This window comes from Oncorhynchus kisutch, linkage group LG23 (genome assembly GCF_002021735.2).
Source record: "Oncorhynchus kisutch isolate 150728-3 linkage group LG23, Okis_V2, whole genome shotgun sequence".
In the NCBI taxonomy this organism is placed as follows: domain Eukaryota; kingdom Metazoa; phylum Chordata; class Actinopteri; order Salmoniformes; family Salmonidae; genus Oncorhynchus; species Oncorhynchus kisutch.
The window spans coordinates 2,444,124-2,470,082 of NC_034196.2; the positions used below are offsets into that span (position 1 = coordinate 2,444,124).

The window sequence follows — 25,959 nt, forward strand, 5'->3', positions numbered from 1 at the left end:
TCGTGTTACATTTATTGTTTTTGTACTGTTCTTATTCATTAAACATGAATCTAAGTAACCACGCTGCATTTTGGTCCGATCCTTGCTACACCTCCTCGTCAGAGGAGGAGATAGAAGAAAACCGTAACAGAATCACTCACCACAACAGGACCAAGCGGCGTGGTGACAGGCAGCGCAGGAGGAGCAGCGATCACAGGACTTCTGGACTTGGGAGGAGATATTGGACGGAAAAGGACCCTGGGCACAGCCTGGAGAATATCGCCGCCCCAAAGAGGAACTGGAGGCGACGAAAGCAGGGAGGCGCTGGTATGAGGAGGCAGTACGGCGACGCGGATGGAAGCCCGAGAGTCAGCCCCAAAAATGTATGGGGGGCTCACAGGGAGTATGGCTACGCCAGGTAGGAGACCTGCGCAAACTTCCTGTGCTTACCGGGGGGCTAGAGAGACCGGGCAGGCACCGTGTTATGCTGTGGAGCGTACGGTGTCTCCAGTGCGGGTGCATAGCCCGGTGCGGTACATACCAGCTCCTCGTATCAGCCGGGCCTAGAGTGGGCATCGAGCCAGGTAAGGTTGGGCAGGCTCGGTGCTCAAGAGCTCCAGTGCGCCTGCACGGTCCTATCTATCCAGTACCACCTCCACGCACCAGCCCTCCGGTGGCAGCTCCCCGCAACAGGCTTCCTGTGCGTGTCCTCGCCCCTGTACCACCAGTGCCAGCACCACGCATCAGGCCTACAGTGCGCCTCGCCTGTCCAGCGCTGCCAGAGCCTCCCTCCTCTACAGCGCTGTCGGAGTCTCCTGCCTGTCCAGCGCTGCCGGAGCCTTCCTCCTTTACAGCGCTGCCGGAGTCTCCTGCCTGTTCTGCGCTGCCAGAGCCTTCCTCCTCTACTGCGCTGCTGGAGTCTCCCGCCTGTTCAGCGCTGCCAGAGCCGCCAGTCTGCATGGAGCAGCCAGAGCCGCCAGTCTGCATGGAGCAGCCAGAGCCGCCAGTCTGCATGGAGCAGCCAGAGCCGCCAGTCTGCATGGAGCAGCCAGAGCCGCCAGTCTGCATGGAGCAGCCAGAGCCGCCAGTCTGCATGGAGCAGCCAGAGCCGCCAGTCTGCATGGAGCAGCCAGAGCCGCCAGTCTGCATGGAGCAGCCAGAGCCGCCAGTCTGCATGGAGCAGCCAGAGCAGCCAGAGCTGCCAGTCAGCCAGGATCCGCCAGTCAGCCAAGATCCACCAGTCAGCCAGGATCTACCCGAACCGCCAGTCAGCCAGGATCTGCCAGTCAGCCAGGATATGCCGGAACCGCCAGTCAGCCAGGATCTGCCAGAACCACCAGCCAGCCAGGATCTGCCAGAGCCAACTACCTGCCTGAGCTTCCTCTCAGTACTGAGCTTCCTCTCAGTGCCGAGCTTCCCCTCAGTGCCGAGCTTCCCCTCAGTGCCGAGCTTCCCCTCAGTGCCGAGCTTCCCCTCAGTGCCGAGCTTCCCCTCAGTCCCGAGCTTCCCCTCAGTCCCGAGCTTCCCCTCAGTCCCGAGCTGCCCCTCAGTCCCGAGCTGCCCCTCAGTCCCGAGCTGCCCCTCAGTCCAGTGGCGTCCTTGGTGAGGGTTACTAGGCCTAGGTCGGCGGCGAGGGTCGCCAATCAAATGACGCGATGCATGCGGACTAAGACTTTGTTGGAGTGGGGTCCACGTCCCGCGCCGGAGCCGCCACCGTGGACAGACGCCCACCCGGAGGTAGGGTTAGTAGGGTTATCTAGAAAAGTCTATGGTTGCCTGAAGTGGTTCTCAATCAGAGGCAGGTGTATATCGTGGTCTCTGATTGGGAACCATATTTAGGCAGCCATATTCTTTGAGTGTTTCGTGGGTGATTGTTCCTGTCTCTGTGTTAGTTTGCACCAGATTAGGCTGTTTAGGTTTTCGTGTTACATTTATTGTTTTTGTACTGTTCTTATTCATTAAACATGAATCTAAGTAACCACGCTGCATTTTGGTCCGATCCTTGCTACACTTCCTCGTCAGAGGAGGAGATAGAAGAAAACCGTAACATGTATAGAGATATAACTTGTATACCGTAAGAATAAAAAACATGTAGCCCTTTCCTGCTGTCAAATTACCTAGTCATAATTAATTAATAAACATTTTCTCCAAAACCTGCTGAAAATCTAGTGTTTCTATGTCGAGCGGTTTTTGTATATTTCAGTCTTCTGTGATGTATATAAAGTGTAATATTGGGATGCAAACTCAAAATTTAATACATTTCAACTCTATATCTGACATGGTACAGGTGTCTTCTTTTTTAAGTCCATTGCCATGTGTGTGAGGTGTATAATTTTGTTTCAAAGGAGATTTGTGACCCTGATTTAGCCCACTGCAGTAAAAGGTTAAATGTAGACAGTGACAGACATGTAACAATATCACTGTCATTAAAATGCAGACAACCACTGAACAATATTGCTACCATGTGGGGAACGTTCACGATGTACCCCGGCAAATTGTTGTTTATACTGTAGCATTTCAAGGAAAGTTCCTCAATGTTCAAGGCTACAGTGACTGATTTCATAACATAAGCCTACAAAGCATTCAGCTACTAAGAGGATTAATCTCTAATTCCCTATCAATAACAGAGATATTAAATCAAATTTATTTTTGTAATTTGGAAGGAATTAAGTATCCGAGGGGCTCTGAGTAATGAACGGTCGTGTTGGTGTCGTCAGTCATCTCAGAAAAAACAACAACATTCACATTCAAATGAATGGGGAGATTGGAAATGTATTGTATTGTATTGAAATGTATTGCACCTCTTAAGACAACACACCCTTATTGATGCTGCTGCACACAAATGATCACTTCATACGAAGGTGGAATTGTACACTTTGAGCAGACAATGTATTTGTTATTTGAATATATATATATATTTTACACACATTAGGTAAAAAATAAACATTTATAAGGGCTAGAATAGACAAACGATTTGCGCAATAGGACAAATGAAACAATTCTATTAAATGTGGAGGACACATTTTTTGGATTTAAGCAGAGGGCAATCGTATCAGATAGTTCACAATTACTGAGGCACTGCAAGGATAGGAGTATTTGAGCCATGACATGATTTGTACCATAGGACTAAGAAACAATTATATTATATAACTGGAGAGGGACCATTCAGATTTTTTATTTTATTTAACTAGGTAAGTTAAGAACAAATTCTTATTTACAATGACGGCTTACCAAAAGGCCCCCTGCGTGGACAGGGGCTGGGATTAAAAATGTCATTAAAATTCAAATCTAGGACAAAACACACATCACGACAAGAGCGACACCACAACACTACATAAAGAGAGACCTATGACGACAACATAGAATGACAGTAACACATGTATGTGCTTTGGTTGAGAGTTTCAAATTCCTTGCTGTCCACATCAACAACAAACAAGATTGGTCCAAACACACCAAGACAGTCGTGAAGAGGGCACAAAAAAGCTTATTCCCTCTCAGGAAACTAAAAAGATTTGGCATGGGTCCTGAGATCCTCAAAAGGTTCTACAGCTGCAACATCGAGAGCATGCCTGGTACGGCAATTGCTCGGCCTCCGACCGCAAGGCACTTCAGAGGGTAGTGCGTAAGGCCCAGTACATCACTGGGGCAAAGCTGCCTGCCATCCAGGACCTCTGCACCAGGCGGTGTCAGAGGAAGGCCCTAAAAATTGTCAAAGACCCCAGCCACCCCAGTCATAGACTGTTCTCTCTACTACCGCATGGCAAGCGGTACCGGAGTGCCAAGTCCAGGACCAAAAGGCTTCTCAACAGTTTTTACCCCCAAGCCGTAAGACTCCTGAACAGATAACCAAATGGTTACCCGGACTATTTGCATTGTGTGCCTCCCCCCCAACCCCTCTTTTACACTGCTGCTACTCTCTGTTTATCTTATATGCATAGTCACTTTATCTATACATTAATGTACATCCTACCTAAATTGGCCCAACCAACCAGTGCTCCCGCACATTGGCTAACCGGGCTCTCTGCATTGTGTCCCACCACCCACCAACCCCTCTTTTAACGCTTCTGCTACTCTCTGTTCATCATATATGCATAGTCACTTTAACGATACCTACATGTACATACTACCTCAATAAGCCTGACTAACAGGTGTCTGTATAGAGCCTTGCTACTCTTTTTTCAAATGTCTTTTTACTGTTGTTTTATTTCTTTACTTACCTACACACACACCTTTTTTCCCCGCACCATTGGTTAGAGCCTGTAAGTAAGCATTTCACCGTATTCGGCGCACATGACAAATAAACTTTGATTTGATTTGGGGACGTTTAACAAAATGCGAATGGGTGCTGTTTGTGGAGGATGAGGGCTGCAGTAGGTATCTCAGATAGGGGGGAGTGAGGCCTAAGAGGGTTTTATAAATAAGCATCAACCAGTGGGTATTGGGACGGATACAAATGAATCCAAATGAATTGTGTTAAAGGTGCTAGTGGAAGGAAAGGAGCAGCCAGATTAGGACCTGCTTTCTAACAATGATCTCTCTCTCACAGTTGCCGTTAATAACCTTTCTAGACGTAGTAATATTTCATTCCTAAATGACTATAGATGTACACCTTGACGTTACTTGATTTGTCCGTTATTTTTCAATCTTTATAGACCCTACAAGATGACACATAGATTTGGATTCACTCTGTAAATGTAAAAGTAAATGCTAAATAAAGGTGTGTTACTTCGAATCATTGAAATGTTTAAAAACGCCAGAAAAGACTTTTTTTTTGTATTTTCTTTATCTCTCTGCTTCTTACCATTCCTGTTGAGCAGCACAGCCAGGTACTCTCTGTAGTAGGAGCAGATGTAGAGAAGTAACGCAGGGCTCTGTGTGGTTCTGAAGCTAAACGAGACATTCTCTCCTCGTAGCGTCAGGTCAGAGTAGATGGAGGAGGACTGGGACTGAGTGCTGGTGTTTCTAGTCAGCTCGTACGGCTCCTTGAACGTGTATTGGACTGATGTCCCAGGTTTGAAGTAAGCAGAGACCTCTGGAGGTTGGGAAAGCAGAATAGAGGAGTTGGTGGTTATTTTGGGGGGTTTGAATTGAACAGGCCAATCATTCCACATTGTGATAGAACAGTTTTTCACTTTGTTCGAGATCTGTTATCATTCTGTCCATGAGTAAACTCTATTAACAACTTAAAAACTTTAATTTATTTAACAATCTATGCCTTTGTTCATATTTTCAATTTATTTTTAACAGACATACTGTAAATAAAACCATACAATCAGCATGTTACATACAGAACAATACTCTATTTAATGCTCAACAGTCTACCACTGTGGCATTGTGGCATGGCGACTACCCGCTGATGTTCTAAACAGGAAATGGTCCACGTCATTCTTATGAATTTTTGAAAATGTACAAATCGGCCTGCCTGCATCACCATCGCCGATGGCGATGACTCAGAGACATCCAAGGATGTACAGAAACACTCCTGTATCAAGCTCTTGATGGAGCTAATGCACACAGCTGGTAAGAACTTGTAAAGTAATGTTTGACCTCGAGCTCAATATGAGGGTCCTCTAAAATAATATCATTTTGATGGTTCTCATTTAGTACTGTATGCACCACTTTCTAAATGGCTGTTCTGGAAGGTATTTCCACTCCTTGGTAGGAAGTGACGAAGAGGTAACCGTATCTATTAGCCTTATAATAAAGGAATGAAATAAACTCTCAGACAGTAGCAGAACCATCAACAAAAAACATATAGCTTTACAATCTACCAACAGTTCTAACATTAGTCTTGTACTGTAATACAGTATGTCCTCTGTGTTTTTGTTGAGTGCACAAATATAAGCTCCACCAGCTGGTCCCAAATCGTTCCTATCCTCCCTCTAATCCTTGTTAGATGTATGCAGCTAGATCTAAAGGGTCAGAGACAGGTACTGTATACGCAGTAAAGTGGTGAAGCTTCCTCCACATTGCTTCCACCTTATCTGCAAAAATTGAAAGGGTTGGGGCCAAAGAGGAGGATTAAGGAGTGAATTGGGACTGACATACATCCTCTCACATGGCTGATCGCCCAGAGGCAAGTGAGTTGATCAGAAGAACCTCAGAGCTCAGAGGCTGAGGTCGAGGTGATGCTCCTAGTCTATTTACCTCTCTGGCAGAAGGGGCCTGCGTAGGCGGAGAGGCCACAGTCGCAGGAGAAGCCATTGTACCTCTCCACACACCTCGCCTGGTTCTGGCACAGATGCCCGTAGCTGCTGCAGTGTCCCGGGCAGCCCGGACTCACCCCAGGCGTAATCTTAGCCCTCTCCTCCAGGTCCAGAGTCCTCCCGTTCAGTTGCAGCGAGCGGATACAACCCAGGAAACCTTTCATCCTGGAAGCAGTGCCACCTGCCAAGAAACAACACAAAATGCATTGTTCCTGTTTTTTTATCTGTTCTGTTATCTTCTTCAGTGTGATGGGGCACGCAGGGCTACAGTACCAGAGTTATTGGACATGTCACCCGCCCATCGCTCGCGGGAGGGTACATTTGTCAACACTTTTTTTTAAAGAACAGAAGTCATTTAAACGATGACAGGGCGATGAAAACAAAGTTGAGAGTGGAAAACGCATTCAGGGAGTTGAATTTGATCAGCTGTCTGTCTGCTGCCACTGCTCTGGCTGCTAACCTCCATCTCCTTTTCTTCTCTCGCTCTTCTTTCTGGCAACCCCCCATCCTTCAGAGCTGGCAGCTCAAATTGTTCTTGGAGTTCATGCAAGGCTTTTCGCAACAAAGAATCAATGAGCCTTTCCCCCTGCAAGGCAAGGCATTCTGGCTCTCTACGAGTACAATTGGCATTCTGATTCAAACTGAAAACCTGATTCTAATGTTTCTTTTAAGCAGCACTCCAATGTTAAAACATTTTTTAGGTGGGTTGTGTTTGACCCTTTGGTCAAATATGATTGAAAGCTTTTTTGAAGCAAATCAGCACGACAATCCATTTCTTAGCTATTGTCAAATTCTTGGTCAAATGGAATGTAAAAAAATATTTCCTTCTATAAACTGTTGAATAAAATGTCACTTGGTCATTGTAGACGGAACATTAACTGATGCTGACAACGTGGATTTTTAAAAACAAACTTACACTACAATGTAAAAGCGTAAAAGCGTTTCTAAGGTAGTTGTCAAATCAAATGTTATTGAATACTCTTAAGCTAGTTGAGTTGGAATAAACTGTAATTTGGTCATCGCAGAGCAGACTTTGGGTAACTGTCCGGTGGGATTTAATCATGTTTGGGTAATTGTGCATCAGAATGAGCTCATGATTCCGAGAAAGTGGAACAGTGAGCCGAGACAAATCCCTGAGGAGAGGAGAAGCCAGTGCGTTTGGGCCACTGGAGCAGGAAAAGGAGAGAAATGCTGTCACAGAGAGAGAAAGAGAGAGAGATTTGATTTGAGAGAGAGAGAGAGTACGAGTGAGAGAAAGAGAGAGAGAGTGAGGGGGGATGAGTGAGAGAGAAAGAAAGAGAGAGCGAGAGAGATAGACAGAAACTGGCGGAGAGTGAGAGAGAAAGAGAGAGTGAGGGGGGATGAGTGAGAGAGAAAGAAAGAGAGAGCGAGAGAGATAGACAGAAACTGGCGGAGAGTGAGAGAGAAAGAGAGAGTATACGTGTGGAGATAAAAACTGTCAGAGAATTAAAACACTTAAAAGGAAAACATGACATTAGGAACCTCAGGTGAAAGTCAGTGTGTTTAAAAGATAGGCTAATAGATTTTCACAGTTAAATTAGGCTACATGTCATTACTACAAAACCTACAATAGAACCACTAAAGCAGTCATTTGGACTGCTCATGAATTTAAAAAAAATGTATTACTATGCCATTTTTAAAGACAATCTTTGACTTTTCCTAAACAAATCTATAATATGCAGTACCGGTCAAAAATTTGGACACCTACTTTTCTTTATTTTTACAATTTTCTACATCGTAGAATAATAGTGAAGACATAAAAACTATTAAATAACACATATGTAGTAACCAAAAAGGTGTTAAACAAATGAGATTATTCAAAGTAGCCACACTTTTCCTTGATGACAGCTTTGCACGCTCTTGTCATTCTCTCAACCAGCTTCACTTGGAATGCTTGTCCAACCGTCTTCAAGGAGTTCCCACATATGCTGAGCACTTGTTGACTGCTTTTCACTCTGCGGTCCAACTCATCCCAGTTGGGTTGAGGTCGGTTGATTGTGGAGGCTAGATCATCTGATGCAGCACTCCATAACCCTTACACAGCCTGTAGGTGTGTGGGGTAATTGTCATTTTGAAACACAAACAATAGTCCCACTAAGCGCAAACCAGATGGGATGGCGTATCGTTACAGAATGTTGTGGTAGCCATGCTGGTTAAGTGTGCCTTGAATTCTAAATAAATCACTGACAGCGTCACCAGCAAATCACCCCCGCATGCTTCACGGTGGGAACCATGCATGTGGAGATGATCCGTTCACCTACCCTGCTTCGCAAAGACATGGTGGTTGGAACCAAAAATCTCAAATTTGGACTAATCAGACCAAAGGGCAGATTTCCACCGGTCTAATGTCCATTGCTCGTGTTTCTTGGCAAAAGCAAGTCTCTTCTTTCTTATTGGTGTCCTTTAGTAATGGTTTATTTTCAGCAATTCAAACAATTCATGCATTCTCCTCTGAACAATTGATGTTGAGATGTGTCTGTTACTTGAACTCTGTGAAACATTTATTTGGGCAGCAATTTCTGAGGTGCAGTTATTCTAATGAACTTATCCTCTGCAGCAGAGGTAACTCTGGGTCTTCCTTTCCCAGTTTCATCATAGCACTTGATGATTTTTGCGAATGCACTTGAAGAAACTTTCAAAGTTCTTGAAATTTCCCAGACTGACTGACCTTAATGTCTTAAAGTAAGGATGGACTGTAATTTCACTTTGCTTATTTGAGATGTTCTTGTCATAATACGGACTTTAGCAAATAGGGTTATCTTCTGTATACCACCCCTACCTTGTCACAACACAACTTGGCTGAAACACATTAAGAAGGAAATAAAATTCCACAAATCAACAAGTCACACCTTTTAATTGAAATGCATTCCAGATGATTACCTCATGAAGCTGGTTGAGAGAATGCCAAGAGTGTGCAAAGCTGTCATCAAGGCAAAGGGTGGCTACTTTGAAGAATCTCAAATATAAAATATATTTTGATTTGTTTAACACGTTTTTGGTTACTACATGATTCCATATGTGTAATTTCATAGTTTTGATGTCTTCACTATTATTCTACAATGTAGAAAATAGAAAAAATAAAGAAAAACCCTGGAGTAGGTGTCCAAACTTTTGACTGGTTATGTAAATTCTGTTATTGTTAGAATCTTAATATCACAAACAGAACTGGTGTTATCCACAGTTTTAGGAGGGCATGTCATTTTTTACATGGTTTTTCCCCATTGCACCTCTGTCTCATGAAAGTAGGGCCTGCTCTCCTCCTTCTCCGGAGAGTTAAAGATGTCTGTCCAGTTGAAAATCACTCCGATAATTGCCTCCAAGTTGAACCGAAAGTGACTAATTTCAGACATAGGCCTATAAAAAGAGATAAAATAAATGAAGTAGGCTAAAGTATGATGGGGAGAATGGGATGAGTTGATGAGCGAGGGAAAGCGAACGATTCATAATTATGTAATCACCAATTGTGAATGAAGAACAGGGCGGGCCATTCTACTCTATTCATCTATTCTAATCAGTCTACTCAGGCCTACTTGGAATATACAGTGAGGGTGTGCGTAATTTACAATGGTAAGAAGACCAAGACAAATGGATGCACTCGTTAGCGTTGCTACAAAATCTGAATGAAAACAACTCTGACAGTGGGGAATAAATAAATCAAGATGACATCTCTGATGAGTATTCTTCTGATTCTGAGCCGAAACCGAAACCGACACCTCCGGGGCCTAACTGCAAAAAAAAAGACAGAACTGTGCACGCTGAGTTGGTGCCCAGGTCACCACCAAATGAAATCGTCGAGACAGGAGCTAGGAAGGCACTGGTTGGGAATAGAACAAGCCGTTGAGAATTCTATGAACAGCACCAAATGTCATCACTGATAAGCAGTCCCTACATCTCAAGCAAGAAATAAAATGAGCTACGCACTCAGCGGCTTTCGTTCTTCAGGCTATGTGAAATGTACATGTAATTAACTTTTTGACTAACATATTAACACATATTCATAATGCTATTATTTATATTGTCAAGCACACGTGGTGATGATGATGATAAATGATAAATAATGATATTTAGGCTACTGATGTTTTCGTCATTTGACTATGCATCTTGCTGACCGTGCATCTTAGTGGTTGGGGTATTTAATTTAATTTGTTTATTTTGTATTTTATTTATAAAAATAAGCGTATAGCCTACCAGGTTCCAACACCGATGCTTTCTGTTTCATATTTGTAACATAGGCACTCCACGAATACAATTTATTAAACAGTTAATAATATTATTTGTGTTTTTATATTGCCTATAGGAGGTACCTTAAGGGGCAGCAGGTAGCCTAGTGGTTGCTGGATCGAATCCTCAAGAAGACAAGGTAAAAATCTGTCATTCTGCCCCTGAACAAGGCAGTTCCCCAGTAGGCCGTCATGTAAATAGGAATTTGTTCTTATCTGACTTGCCTAGTCAAATAAAGGTAAAAAAAATAAGTGCCTCCTATGGAAATCAAATGTCTGCCCAAGGGATTTGTACCAGGGCCGGCACTGAAATGGAACAAATCCTTTTACAATACACAGACTGTTATCTCTAAGCAAATGTATGATTTCATTTCATTATGCCTTCTGACAGGCTCTGATAAACCTTTACGCAACCTCATATTGAGCCTATCAGTGTCACTGTGCTGGTCTTCAGTCTGTTTTCGCCTGAGACCATCTTCTAATGATTAAAGAAAGGAAACACAAGGAAGGCTGCAGTAGAATAGTTTATCACCAAGCAAATATGTTTTCTTTTTCTTGTCATATCTGCAAACACCCACTTTGGAGGAAGAACAAACAGTGGCTTCTAGGGAAGAAACAGAGACCGGGTATTTGAATGAATATTGATGTGAGGAATGTCTTTAGCCAGTAATCCTAGAGAATGGTTACCAGTGGGGGACCATATCAAGATGCCCTATGGGGAAGAAAACCTCCTGGGGTTCCTAGGAAGTAAAAAATATCTTAAATGTAAATTCCCCATATTTAGGGACTCTGTTAGATTATATATTTATTTTTAATTCAGTATAGTATGAGAACGGTAGCCCCTATCTGTAAAAGCATGGCGTTTCCGAAACGCTGAGTATGTTGACTATTGATCGGTGCCTTCAAATCTTTGGTGACTTATTACCATATATGGGCATACGGATTTATAAGGGCAGCCCGAGCCCTTGACCTCATTTCAAGATGTCTGCTACCTACATTCCGTTTAACGTTGTGAAGCATAAACAAAATAAACACGGAATACATTGATACACATCGGAAGCTGGGACTAATCTTATCTAAATGGCTGTGACCTACTGTTATTTTTCACCAGCCCGAGAGTCAAAATGTTTATTTTACACAACGTTTTCACCAAACATCTTAGAAGGTAAACTTCGATTTGGTCTGTGTTTGAGCTATAGCTACATGGGGGGTATCAAATGAATCCTTAGGTTGGTAGGAACACATCTTGCATATTGCCATGTTATTTGATGATGTATGACTTAATGGAAACATCGAATGCCCACTGAGTGACTTTATCTTTGCGCATAACAGATAGTGTTGACTTAATTATTATTCTACAATGTAGAAAATAGTAAAAGGAAAAACCCTTGAATGAGTAGGTGTGTCCAAATGTTTGACTGGTACTATAGTCTCATGCTTTTCATAGTGCTTGTGGCACCATTTGTCCAAACAAAATCGGTTTCCCCAAGACCAAGGTAGACGACATGACAAAGACAGGGGAGAGGGGGACGTTGGATCAGGACTAACAATCTGCTTTTTTGTTAAATGGAACTAGGGAAGTATCCATGCTCAACACATGCCAAACGACAGATGGAGGAACTGTAAGCACAAAACACAGGGGGAAAAAGGGAAAAATGACAGATTTTCTGTCCGAAATGCCAGTTCGCTTTTTCTTTCCTGGCACAGAGGGACTTTTATTTTATTTATTTATTTCACCTTTATTTAACCAGGTAGGCTAGTTGAGAACAAGTTCTCACTTACAACTGCGACCTGGCCAAGATAAAGCAAAGCAGTGCGACACAAACAACAACACAGAGTTACACATGGAATAAACAAACATACAGTCAATAACACAATAGAGTAAAAAAGTATATATACAGTGTGTGCAAATGAGGTAAGATTAGGGAGGTAAGGCAATAAATAGGCCATAGTGGTGAAATAATTTAAATGTAGCAATTAAACACTGGAGTGATAGATGTGCAGAAGATGAATGTGCAAGTAGAGAAACACTTGAGTGCAAAGGAGCAAATACATAAATAACAGTATGGGGATGAGGTAGTTGGATGAGCTATTTACAGATGGGCAATGTACAGGTGCAGTGACCTGTGAGCTGCTCTGACAGCTGGAACTTAAAGTTAGTGAGGGAGATATGGGTCTCCAGCTTCAGTGATTTTTGTAACTCGTTCCAGTCAATGGCAGCAGAGAACTGTAAGGAAAGGTGGCCGAAGGAGGAATTGGCTTTGGTGGTGACCAGTGAAATATACCTGCTGCAGTGCGTGCTACGGGTGGGTGCTGCTATGGTGACCAGTGAGCTGAGATAAGGTGGGGCTTTACTTAGCAAAAACGTATAGATGACCTGAAGCCAGTGGGTTTGGCAACGAATGTGAAGCAAGGGCCAGCCAACGAGAGCATACAGGTTGCAGTGGCGGGTAGTGTATGGGGCTTTGGTGACAAAATGGATGGCACTGTGATAGACTGCATCCCGTTTCCTGAGTAGAGTGTTGGAAGCTATTTTGCAAATGACATCGCCGAAGTCAAGGATCGGCAGGATAGTCAGTTTTACGAGGGTATGTTTGGCACCATGAGTGAAGGATGCTTTGTTGCGAAATAGGAAACCGAATCTAGATTTAATTTTGGATTGGAAATGTTTGATGGGGTCTGGAAGGAGTGTTTACAGTCTAACCAGACACCTAGGTATTTGTAGATGTCCACAGTCAGAACCGTCCAGAGTGGTGATGCTGGACGGGCGGGCAGGTGCGGGCAGCGATTGGTTGAAGAGCATGCATTTAGTTTTACTTGCATTTAAGAGCAGTTGGAGTCCACGGAAGGAGAGTTGTATGGCATTGAAGCTCGTCTGGAGGTTAGTTAACCTTTTGTAACTAGGGGGCAGTATTTTCATTTTTGGATAAAAAACGTTCCTGTTTTAAACGGGATATTTTGTCACGACAAGATGCTCGACTATGCATATAATTGACAGCTTTCGATAGAAAACACTCTGATGTTTCCAAAACTGCAAAGATATTGTCTGTGAGTGCAACAGAACTGATGTTACAGGCGAAACCCAGAAGTGATCATATTTTGAAAGCCCTGCATGCCAATGACTCCTTATATGGCTGTGAATGGGCTACGAATGAGCTTACGCTTTCTACGCATTCCCCAAGGTGTCTACAGCATTGTGACGTCTTTTTACGCATTTATGTTGAAGAATAGCCGTAAGGGACCACATTGAGCAAGTGGTCACATGATGGCTCCCGCAGAAAATCTTGCGTAAAGTACTGAGGTAGCCATTATTCCAATCGCTTCTAATAAGAAACCAATTGTCCCGACGGATATATTATCGAATAGATATGTGAAAAACACCTTGAGGATTGATTCTAAACAACGTTTGCCATGTTTCTGTCGATATTATGGAGCTAATTTGGAAAAAAGTTCAGCATTGTAGTGACCGCATTTTCCGGTCGATTTCTCAGCCAAACGTGAAGAACAAATGGGAGCTAAAAAGGTACATTTGCTATCTAACTGGGAGTCTCCTGAGTGAATACATCCGAAGTTCTTCAAAGGTAAATGATTTAATTTGGTTGCTTTTCTTATTTTCGTGAAAATGTTGCCTGCTGCCAGCAGAGCCTAGCATAGCATTATGCCATGATAAACTTACACAAATGCATGTCTAGCGTTGGCTGTAAAGCATATTTTGAAAATCTGAGATGACAGTGTGATTAACAAAAGGCTAAGCTGTGTCTCAATATATTTCATTTGTGATTTTCATGAATAGGAAGATTTTCTAGGAAGATTTATGTCCGCTGTGTTATGCTAATTAGTTTGAGGCGATGGTTATGCTCCCGGATCTTTTTGGTTTGAGAGTCGCAAGAAGTTAACACAGTGTCGAAAGAGGGGCCAGATGTATACAGAATGGTGTCGTCTGCGTAGAGGTGGATCAGAGAATCACCAGCAGCAAGAGCGACATCATTGACATTTACAGAGAAAAGAGTCGACCCGAGAATTTAACCCTGTGGCACCCCCATAGAGACTGCCAGAGGTCCGGACAACAGGCCCTGCGATTTGACACACTAAACTCTGTCTGAGAAGTAGTTGGTGAACCAAGCGAGGCAGTCATTTGAGAAACCAAGGCTGTTGAGCCTGCAAATAAGAATGTGGTGATTGACAGAGTCGAAAGCCATGGCCAGGTCGATGAATACAGCTGCACAGTATTGTCTCTTATCGATGGCGGTTATGATATCGTTTAGGACCTTGAGCATGGCTGAGATGCACCCATGACCAGCTCCCTAAATTATATCAGCATATCGATTGAGTGACCTGGGCTGGCAAAACCCTAGATCATTGTTATTCTAACTTCCGCGACGCAAAAAAGGCTCTCCCCCACCCTCCTTTTAAAAAAGCTGACCACGGCTCTATTTTGTTGCTCCCAGTTTATAGACAGAAACTAAAACAGGAAGCACCCACGCTCAGGTCTGTTCAATGCTGTTCCAACCAATCGGATTCCACGCTTCAAGATTGCAACGATCACGTGGACTGGGATATGTTCCGCATAGTGTCGAACAACAACATTGATGAATACGATGATTCGGTGAGTGGGTTTATTAGCAAGTGCATCGGTGATGTTGTACCCACAGCGTCTATTAAAACATTCCTCAACCAGAAACCGTGGATTGAGAAACCGCTGAGATCCTGGTTGAAGACAGCAGAGGTGTATTTGGAGTGCAGGTTGGTTAGGATGATATCTATGAGGGTGCCTTGTGTTTACGGATTTGGGGTTGTACCTGGTAGGTTCATTGATAATTTGTGTGAGATTGAGGGCATCAAGTTTAGGATTGTAGGATGGCTGTTAACTTCTTAAGGTATAGTGGGCAGCATTTTCACTTTTGGATAAATAGCGTGTCCAATTTCAACTTCCTGATACTCATGCCAGGAATATAAGATATGCATATTATTAGTAGACTTGGATAGAAAACACTCTGAAGTTTCTAAAACTGTTTGAATCACGTCTGTGAGTATAACAGAACTTATGTAGCAGACAAAACCAGCTAGCTAGCTAGCTGCGATGATCCAGGTGAAGAGGTTCAGAGCTTGCTTTAGGAATCAGTTCATATGGAGAAAAAAATTGTCCGATAAGCTCTGGGTTGAAACATGCTGTACAGACTGGCAGGAGTTGTCCTGGCTAAATGTTAGCTGATGACCGCTAGCAGTGGCTAGCTGACTACTAGCTAGTAGCTAGTTAGCTGGCTAGCTGCTTTTGGGGGTTCTGGTTCTAAAGTAAAGAAAATAGCAGATCCATACCACACTGGGTGAGGTGGGTTGCAGGAGAGTATGTTGAAGTTGGGGTTAAGAAAAATATAAAAAATATGTAAAAAGATATATACACGGGATACAAGATGAAGGCACTATAACTATGAACACACCATATACATGTAATTGCCAAAATAAAGGAAACACTTCAGTAAATGAGAGATGCAAAATATATTGAATGCAGGTGCTTCCACACTGGTGTGGTTCCTGAACAATTCCTAAGCAATTAATATCACATCATGCTTAGGGTCATGTATACAAATTATGGGCAGAACCAGTTGCACATGATTTTGGCTACCATGGCCATGCCCACATCCATAGTGCATGAGGGGTCACTAAATGTGTTTATAAACGTTAAAACGATGTAAACCATATGCCATGGCCATTTCAGTAACTCGATCTCAACCCAATTGAATGCTTTGGGAGATTCTGGAGTGTTGCCTGTGACAGCGTTTTCCACCACCATCAAAAAAACACCAAATGATGCAATTTCTTGTGGAAGCATCCCTCCAATACAGTTTTATTCACTTTGTGTTTCCTTTATTTTGGCAGTTACCTGTATGTTTGATGATGCCGCAGATTTGAAGTGTTCTTTACAAAATATTCAACCACATTTTCATAGGCTTACTGTCATGTGTAATTAAGACATATTCAATTCAAATGTTTTAGGTTGAAGTGTCATATGTACTTTACAAAATATTCAAATCACATATGTTATACTTTCGTATACAGTGACTTTTGAAAATATTGATACCCCTTGACTTATTCTACATTTAGTTGTTACAGACGGATTTCAAAATTGATACAAAAAATCATTCTCACCCATCTACACACAATACCCCATAATGACAAAGTGAAAATATGTTTTTAGAATTAATAAAATATATATATATTGAAAATGAAATACAAAAACATCTAATTAAAAAAAGTATTCCCAAGTCAATACTTTGTAGAAGCACCTTTGGTGGCAATTACAGCATTGAGTTGTCTTCTTGGGTATGTCTGCAGCATATTTGCACATCTGGATTTGAGGATTTCTGCCCATTTTTCCTTGCATATCTTCTCAAGCTCTGAACAGCAATCTTCAAGTCTTTCCACATATTTCCAATGGGATTCAAATCTGGGCCACTCAAGGACGTTCACATTCTTGCTATGAAGCCATTCCAGCATTGCTTTGGCTATAGGCTTGGGGTCATTGTCCTGTTGGAACGTAAATCCTTGCCCCAGTCTAAGGTCCTTTGCACTCTGAAGCAGGTTCTCCTCAAGGATTTAACTGTATTTGGCTCCATTCATTGTTCTCTCTATCCTTACCAGTCACCCAGTCTCTGCCACTGAAAAGCATCCCCATAGCATGATGCTGCCACCACCATGGTTCACGGTAGGGATGGTGTTAGATGGATTATGAGCTGTGCCTGGACTTCTCCAGACATCACGATTTGTATTCAGGCCAAATAGTTCAATTTTTGTCTCATCAGAACACAGAACACTCATCTCACAGCCTCCCCTAATCTTTGTTGGCTGGGTAGTAGGATAGTATGTGTGTAGGATACCTAATGTTTGTGTGTGAAAGTATGTGCGTAAGGAGTCTGTTTGTCTGTGAAAGTATGTGCGTAAGAAGCCAGTATAAAATGAATGGTTTTGTACAACTAACCAGCGCTCTCGTAAATAAACTTTCTGACTATCGTAGCTGGGCCTCCGTCTGTTTCATTTCAACCAGTATCTTAAAAATTCTGGGTTGCAGACTAAGTAGTTTAATTGAATTGGGTTATGAACATTCAGAACATAATTCTCATAACAATTTGGTCCTTCGAGCCGGATTCCAATACCTGTCCCTGTTGTCCGAAAGTACCATGCCGAAAACCGTGCATGGGCATTGCCAACTACAGGAAGCATTTGTTTGTAGTCATAACAGCAAAAGATGGCACAACCAGTTATCGAGTGTAAGGGGGACCTTTTTACAAATGGACATTGCATAACTTTGTTCATTAAATAAGTACCACATTTGTGTTATTTGTTCACTCAGGTTCCCTTTATTTAATATTAGGTTTTGGTTGAAGATCTGATAACGAAAATATGCAAAAATAATTGGAGGGCTTACACACATGTACACACATGTTCACACACACACACACACACACACACACACACACACACACACACACACACACACACACACACACACACACACACACTCTCCTACTGTAGAACCGCATGATCCAAAGCCCATCAGCAGCGTGATTCATGGTTATTTATTGAATGTGATTATTGTTCAGGAAACAGTCAGCTCAGCACCTGCACATTGAATAGGAAACCACAGAGGAATGGCATTTAGCCAATAATGTGATGGAGGCTGCTCGATAGGTGGCAGGTAGCTAAGTGGTTAGAGCATTGGGCCAGTAACTGAAAGGGTTCTAGTTCGAATCCCTGAGCTGACAAGGTAAAAATCTGTCGTTCTGCCCTGGAAAAAGCAGTTAACCCACTGTTCCTAGGCCATCATTGTAAATAAGAATTTGTTCTTAACTGACTTGCCTAGTTAAATAAAGGTAAAATAAATGTAAAAAATCCACTGCATCTTACTATTAGAAGCTTGGCCTTCTTCTCCTAAGTACTTACTTCACATATGAACTATGCTGTACAGTACTTAAAAACTTCAGAAATTGCACAATATTTCACACACCAATTTAATCTGGAATTACCGTTACTTGTATTTGGAAGCCATGGATTCAGAGTCTCTGTTCACCACTGACAGAGCAAACAGAATCACATTGTGCCCCAACTCAAAGATTGTGTCCCAAATTACACCCTATGTAGTGCACTTATTTTGACCAAGGCCAGTGGATACACTAGGGAATTGGGTGCCATTTGGGAGAACGCTAAAGTAGACGTTAATCCATCGGCTTACAAATGACAGACGTCCCCTCCCTTTGATTCTAAGTGTGGGTAAGGCTGGTGGATGTGGAAAGGCTAGTAGCTCTGACTGAGTCATTAACACAGAGTGTAGAAAACATTGTGAACACCTGCTCTCTCCATTGCATAGACTTTCCAGATGAATCCAGGTGAAAGCAATGATCTCTTATTGATGTCTCTTGTTAAATACACTTCAATCAGTGTAGATGAAGGGGAGGAGAGGAGACATGTTAGAGAAGGATTTTTAAACCTTGAGACAATTGAGACACGTATTGTGTATGTGTGCCATTCAGAGGGTGAATGGGCAAGACCAAAGATTTAAGTGCCTTTGAATAGGGTATGGTAGAAGGTGCCAGTCGAATCGGTTTGTGTTAAGAACTGCAACGCTGCTGGGTTTCTCATGCTCAACAGTTTCCCGTGTGTATCAAGAACATCCAGTCAACTGTGGGAAGCATTGGAGTAAACATGGGCCAGCATCTCTGTGGAACGCTTTCGACACCTTGTAGAGTCCATGGCCCGACAAACTCAATATTAGGAAGGTGTTATTTTTCTCTGGTAGAACCAGGATTCAAATTATATTTGAAATAATTCCAAATAGTTTCATACAGTGCATTCAGAAAGTATTCAGACCCTTTGACTTTTTTCCACATTTTGATATGTTACATTTTGATACGTTACAGCCTTACTCAACAATTGATTCTTGATTCTTCTACAGTCTACACACAATACCCCATAATGGCAAAGCAAAAACAAGTTTAGAAAATGTAGCTAATTTATTACAAATAAAACAGAAATTCCTTGTTTACATAAATATTCAGACCCTTTGCTATGAGACTCAAAATATAGTTTCCATTGATCATCCTTGAAATGTTTCTACAAGTTGATTGGAGTCCACCTGTGGTAAATTCAATTGATTGGACAATCTTTTGGAAAGACACACACATGTCTATATAAGGTCCCACTGTTGACAGTGCAAGTCAGAGCAAAAACCATGAGGTGGAAGGAATTGTCCGTACAGCTCCGAGAGGATTGTGTTGAGGCACAGATCTGGGGAAGGGTACCAACAAATATATGAAGCATTGAAGGTGCCCAAGAACTCAGTGGCTTCTATCATTCTTAAATGGAAGAAGTTTGGAACCACCAAGACAGGGAGGTGACCAAGAACCGATGGTCTCTCTGACACAATTCCAGAGTTCCTCTGTGGAGATGGGAGAGCCTACCAGCACTCCATAAATCAGGCCTTTATGGTAGAGTGGCCAGACAGAAGGCACTCCTCAGTAAAAAGCACATGATAGCCCACTTGGAGTTTGCCAAAAGGTACCTAAAGGACTCTCAGACCATGAGAAACAAGATTCTCTGGTATGATGAAAACAAGACTGAACACCGTGGCCTGAATGCCAAGTGTCACGTCTGGAGTAAACCTGGCACCATCACTACGGTGAAGCATGATGGTGGCAGCATTATGCTGTGGGGATGTTTTTCAGCTGCAGGGACTGGGAGAGCAAAGTACAGAGAGATCCTTGATGAAAACGTGCTCCAGAGCGCTCAGGACCTCAGACTCACCTCAACTTCCAAAAGGACAACGACCCTAAGCACACAGCCAAGACAACACAGGAGTGGCTTCGGGACATGTCTCTGAATGTCCTTGAGTGGCCCAGCCAGAGCCTGGACTTGAACCTGATCGAACGTCTCTGGAAAGACCTGACAATAGCTGTGCAGCGACACTCCCCATCCAACCTGAGAGAGCTTGAGAGGATCTGCAGAGACGAATGGGAGAAACTCCACAAATACAGGTGTGCCAAGCTTGTTAGCGTCATACTCAAGAAGACTCAAGGCTGTAATCGCAAAGGTGCTTCAACAAAATACTGGGTCTGAATTATTTTTATACATTTGTAAAAATAAAAAATAAACAGTTTTTGCTTTGTCATTATGGGGTATTGTGTGTAGACTGATGAGGGGAAAAAACAATTTCATTTTGAATAAAGCTGTAACAAAATTTGGAAAAAGTGAGGGGGTCTGAATACTTTCCGAACTGTATGTGCTTGATTTAGCTTGCCTGGTTTAATGGACCAATAGAATAGCCTCAAAACTGTAAACCCCACCTATCTGGCACTCCCAGGGCAGGCTAAAGATAATCTCGGTTAAGTTCTGGATCCATACATGTTAAGAGAAGAGAGAGAACGCGGGACGAAGAGCTCCACCCTCACTATTTTTTTCAAGTTACGGGTAAGTCTATGGGCCAAATGTCCCTTCCTCTTCCGGAATTCAAAGATACTAACATCTGCGAAATCGTGATTTGTCCAAAGCACTGGAACTAATGCTGCTCGTTATCTCACGCATTCCATTGTATCATGACAAATACACAGTACCATTTATGTTTACATAGTCTGTCCACGAGAGATTAGGCGAGAGCAAACACGAGTATTTGAAACATTTTGAATAGCATTTGAACCCAGGTCTGGTGTTTTTCCATTCCTCTAATGAGGGAGATGTAGCAGCCTGAAGCAGCTGGATTTTCCTACCTACAAATAATTGGCTGTTGAGTTGCAGATGGATGTGACCGTCGGCGGGGGCCTTCTGTGTGGTGCCCGGGAAAGAGTCCACACACAGTGAAGCCTCTTTCACGTTCCGCTCCGCTCGAACGCGGTGCCACCTGTCGTCGTTTAGCGCCATGCCGCCCGTCTCCACACGCACCTCAAAGGGGCCATTGCCCACGTCAAACGAGAAGACGACCTCCATCGGAGCTGTGGGAGGGATGGAGAGAGGAGGATGGGGGAGAGAAGGAGAGATGGTCAGACACACCAGATGAGTAGCATTTGGATGGGTGGTTAAATATCCCACTAGCAGAGAGTAGTAGCAGAGCTTTTTACAGCCAAATAACTATCAAATGACACCAGAATTAAACCCCCTGGACATCTCAATATTTTCCGGACATTTTATTTCCGATGTCTATAAAAATCCTCATCCGGCCCCTGCGAGCGAAACCTGACAACATAATAACTTTCACTGCTCAGACAAGATCATATGACTTTCTTTTATTTCACTTTTCTGTGAAGCATTGTTGATTGAATGTGGTGGTTGCTTTGACCTCGAGTATCAACAGAATAAAGATATATGAGGTGTTGTCATGCCAATACCAGTACAAAGTGGCCTTACGACATTGTGTTCCAGTTCTACTCTCCCCGAGATCTATCATCGCATGTATACACTGAGTGTACAAAATATTAGGGACATGTCCTCAGAACATCCTCAATTTATCGGAGCATGGACTACAAGGTGTCGAAAGCATTCCACAGGGATGATGACCCATGTTGACTCTGATAATTCCCACAGTTTTCTCAAGATGGTTGGATGTTCTTTGGGTAGTGGACCATTCTTGATACACACCGAAAACTATTGAGCGTAAAATACCCAGCAGCGCTACAGTTCTTGACACACTTAAACCGGTGCGTCTGGCACCTACTATCATACCCCGTTCAAAGCCACTCAAATCTTTTGTCTTGCCCATTCACCCTCTGAATGGCACACATACACAATCCATGTGTCAATTGTCTCAAGTTTTAAAAATCATTATTTAACCTGTCTCCTTCCCCTTCATCTACACTGATTGGAGTGGATTTAACCCGTCTCCTCCCCTTCATCTACACTGATTGGAGTGGATTTAACCCGTCTCCTCCCCTTCATCTACACTGATTGAAGTGGATTTAACCCGTCTCCTCCCCTTCATCTACACTGATTGGAGTGGATTTAACCCGTCTCCTCCCCTTCATCTACACTGATTGGAGTGGATTTAACCCGTCTCCTCCCCTTCATCTACACTGATTGGAGTGGATTTAACCCGTCTCCTCCCCTTCATCTACACTGATTGGAGTGGATTTAACCCGTCTCCTCCCCTTCATCTACACTGACTGGAGTGGCTTTAACCCGTCTCCTTCCCTTCATCTACACTGATTGGAGTGGATTTAACCCGTCTCCTCCCCTTCATCTACACTGATTGGAGTGGCTTTAACCCGTCTCCTCCCCTTCATCTACACTGATTGGAGTGGCTTTAACCCGTCTCCTTCCCCTTCATCTACACTGATTGGAGTGGCTTTAACCCGTCTCCTTCCCCTTCATCTACACTGATTGAAGTGGATTTCACGTGACAACAATAAGGGATCATAGATTTCACCTGGATTCACCTGGTCATTCACCTGGAAAGAGCAGGTGTTCCTGATGTCGTGTACAACACGCCCATCCAAATCATAATTTACAACAAAAACATCCATTGCTGACCTGGCAGTTGGCTGCACTATGCAGTAGCTATCTGTCTTTTCCCCCCCTTGAAAACATTTGTCAGGCATTTTTCATTCATTCAGCGCATATGTTCATACAGGGCTGTGTAATTGATGCTCCTCCTGCCTGCCCATCTGTAGGATGATGGGATCTCACACACACACACACACACACACACACACACACACACACACACACACACACACACACACACACACACACACACACACACACACACACACACACACACCACTGTGCATAGGAAGCTGAGGCCAGGGCCAGAGTTTGTCATCAAACACTTCTCTGGTCTGCATGGCGGCGACAAAAACTCTGTGAAAAAGCTAATAATCTATTCTGATCTCTTTAGTATTCACTGCACAGCTAGCTTCCCCTTCTGCCTCTTAAGAAGACACACACACATACACACCAATGCCAACGCACCCACAAGCACACACCTTGTCTGAGGGAATGTGACGGCAATGGTAAGGTAAAAAAATAGCATCGACATTCACAATTGAATAAATTAGGGGGTGAATGTAAATTGTTCTATTTCCATAGGATATACTTTGATTAAGCCTGAAGAGTCAGCTGTGCAACTGTTACTAGTCTACACGGATGCTCAATCGATAACATGGTATGGCTGTGACCTCACAACAATAGACACGTCTCTCTGTACAATAGGTACATGTCATGCTGTGTCCCCAGTAATTCAGTCTGGTGGGATTCAGGGGCTTTAATCAAGCTCTGTGATTTCAGTGATGTGTACAGATATAGGATCGTAATTTGATCACCCTGTCACAGGAAAACAATCATGCAATGCAGGAAATGTAAAACTTGTAGTGTATTAGATGGTTAAAAAGGCTTCTGAAGTTTAAGTGCCATATTGAAATTTCAGGCTTGATGTTCACTTACGAAGAATGTATCAATAATCCGCATTAATTATAATCCACATAATAATTCACATTTTCTGCGGGATAATTATTCTGCTGTAGAAAACTGGCTCAAATTAAGATCCTACATCTGTAGAATGGGTCATTACAGCAGGAACATACCCCTGCACCCTGGAAGGTCTCTCTATGCAGGACTCCCATCCATCACCCCTGGCTATTGTCTCTATAGACAATAACATCTAGCACCGCGACAACAGTGTTAACATTCCGCTACAGATGTCCAAAAAAATCAGTCCTGACAATACAGAAGAGAAAAGGCTTCTTCCCTCCTAAGTCGGCATCCTCCAATTGCAAAGGCTCATGGGGATTCTACCAGAGTGCGGATTAGTTGTCATGGGACCAGGAGAAGGCATATGAAACAATAACAGTCACAGCGCCAGACCATCATTTAGAGACAAAACTTCTTATTCCGGACCCATAATAATGCAGTTCTATCTAAACAAGAGTCAACATAAATTAAGTATATCAGCTCCAAAGTCTGTGCTTCGCTTTAACAATGGCAGTCCCATAATTTCCCCAAGGAGAGTATGCTCATGATGTCTGTGTAGCGCCGCAGACTCTCTCTATCATATGTCGTCTCAGAAAGGAGTTTCACGCTTTACTGCTGCTTCACAAATAGACCAATAGAAAGCACCGTTCAGAGTTATTAGAGCTTTACAATCTCTGCAACTGCAAATATCTCTGACAATGAGCTGACCTAATAAGCCAAATCATGTTCAATGCCACGAAGAAAGATGATGTGATCCATTCAAGCCAAATAATGTTATAAGACTATTCGGAGATGTGTATTGCATTCGAGCTGAATCATTTTCTATCATCATGGTCGAAGAGGATGTGCATTGCATTCAAACTAAATCAAGCTAACACCATTCAAAGATGTTAAGGCCTTATTGCATTCAAGCTAACTTGTGCCTAACACCTTTGGAAGATGTGTATTGCACTCAAGCAATTGTAAGCCAAATTCAGGACCTATTACATTCAAGATGAATGCCATGGTCTCTCCGCAGAAGTTCAGTGAATTTTAGTGAGTGCAGCTTCTCCTTTCCGAGTCTATATGCCTTCTTGAACCCTGCACCGAAACACTTGATCATGAACCATAGTCAAGCATTCTCTCCACGGTGGTATCATTCACTTTACTTACAGCTGAGTTCAACCCGTATGAAGTCTTTAATGCCCAGGTTTTCCAGGAAGACCCCTGAAGAGGCGGTGGTTTTGAACAGGAAGGAGATGTCTGCACTGAGCTCTCCGTGGAACGTGGGGAAGTGCAGGTACGATGTCTCTTTGTTGAAGAACGCTGCATTCCAGAAGTTCTCTAAAAATAAAAAAATTTGGCAAAAAATATATATTAATTCAAATGTATACTGTTTATACTTTTATACAGTTATGTTTTTTTTGTTGTCTTCTATGCTGTTGTACATATTGTATGCACCAATCCTTGAGCAAAAGGTTGCTAATTGCAAAAAGGGTCTAAATAGACTGAGAATTAAATAAGAGTCTACTGTCCCCAACCCAGTCCATTACAATGAGCCATTGAGACTGTCAGGTACATAAACAAGCCAACCGTTTCTACTAATTAGTCTTAATAATATTCCACCATCGTTTCCCCCATTTACGTCTAATTTACTAAGAGTAATATTTGTAGGTAACCAAGGCTGCAATTAGGAATAACAAAGAGATGGGGATTATTTCATTATTGCGTGATTAACAACAACGACTACCTACTGCCATCAGCATAACAACATAGAAGAGAGAACATTATTGTTTTTGTTACAATTCTGCTAATGTGGTATTTCCCTACACATAATTAGACGACGTGCATAACCAGAGTGCGAGAGGAAGAGAATGTTGCACTACCATCAAACAGGTGTGGAACGAATGACTGAGCTGAGAACTCAGAGTAAAACAGCTGGTAGTCTATTACTATGCGCAGGTCGTTTCTCTGCATTTGTTTGAATCACAGCCTGTGTGTACTGCACATACTCCATTTCCATATAGGACATAATGGACGGATAGATTAACTGATAGACTGACATATCAAAAGCAAGCATACAGTATTCAGTATGACCCAGTCAATGT

The 25,959-nt window shown here is 42.8% G+C and overlaps 1 protein-coding gene across 2 annotated transcripts in view; it reads right to left on the reverse strand.

The window, feature by feature from the left end:
- Positions 1 to 25,959, reverse strand: part of LOC109868726 (contactin-associated protein-like 4) — a 205,921-nt gene that overhangs the window by 16,137 nt on the left and 163,825 nt on the right. For both annotated transcript variants that reach the window (XM_020458457.2, XM_020458456.2), the window contains exons 16-19: positions 25,025 to 25,195; positions 21,181 to 21,402; positions 6,127 to 6,366; positions 4,781 to 5,011 (exon numbers count right to left, since the gene is read on the reverse strand). In XM_020458457.2, coding sequence (XP_020314046.1) covers positions 4,781 to 5,011; positions 6,127 to 6,366; positions 21,181 to 21,402; positions 25,025 to 25,195 — 864 coding nt within the window. The remainder of the gene's footprint in view (positions 1 to 4,780; positions 5,012 to 6,126; positions 6,367 to 21,180; positions 21,403 to 25,024; positions 25,196 to 25,959) is intronic.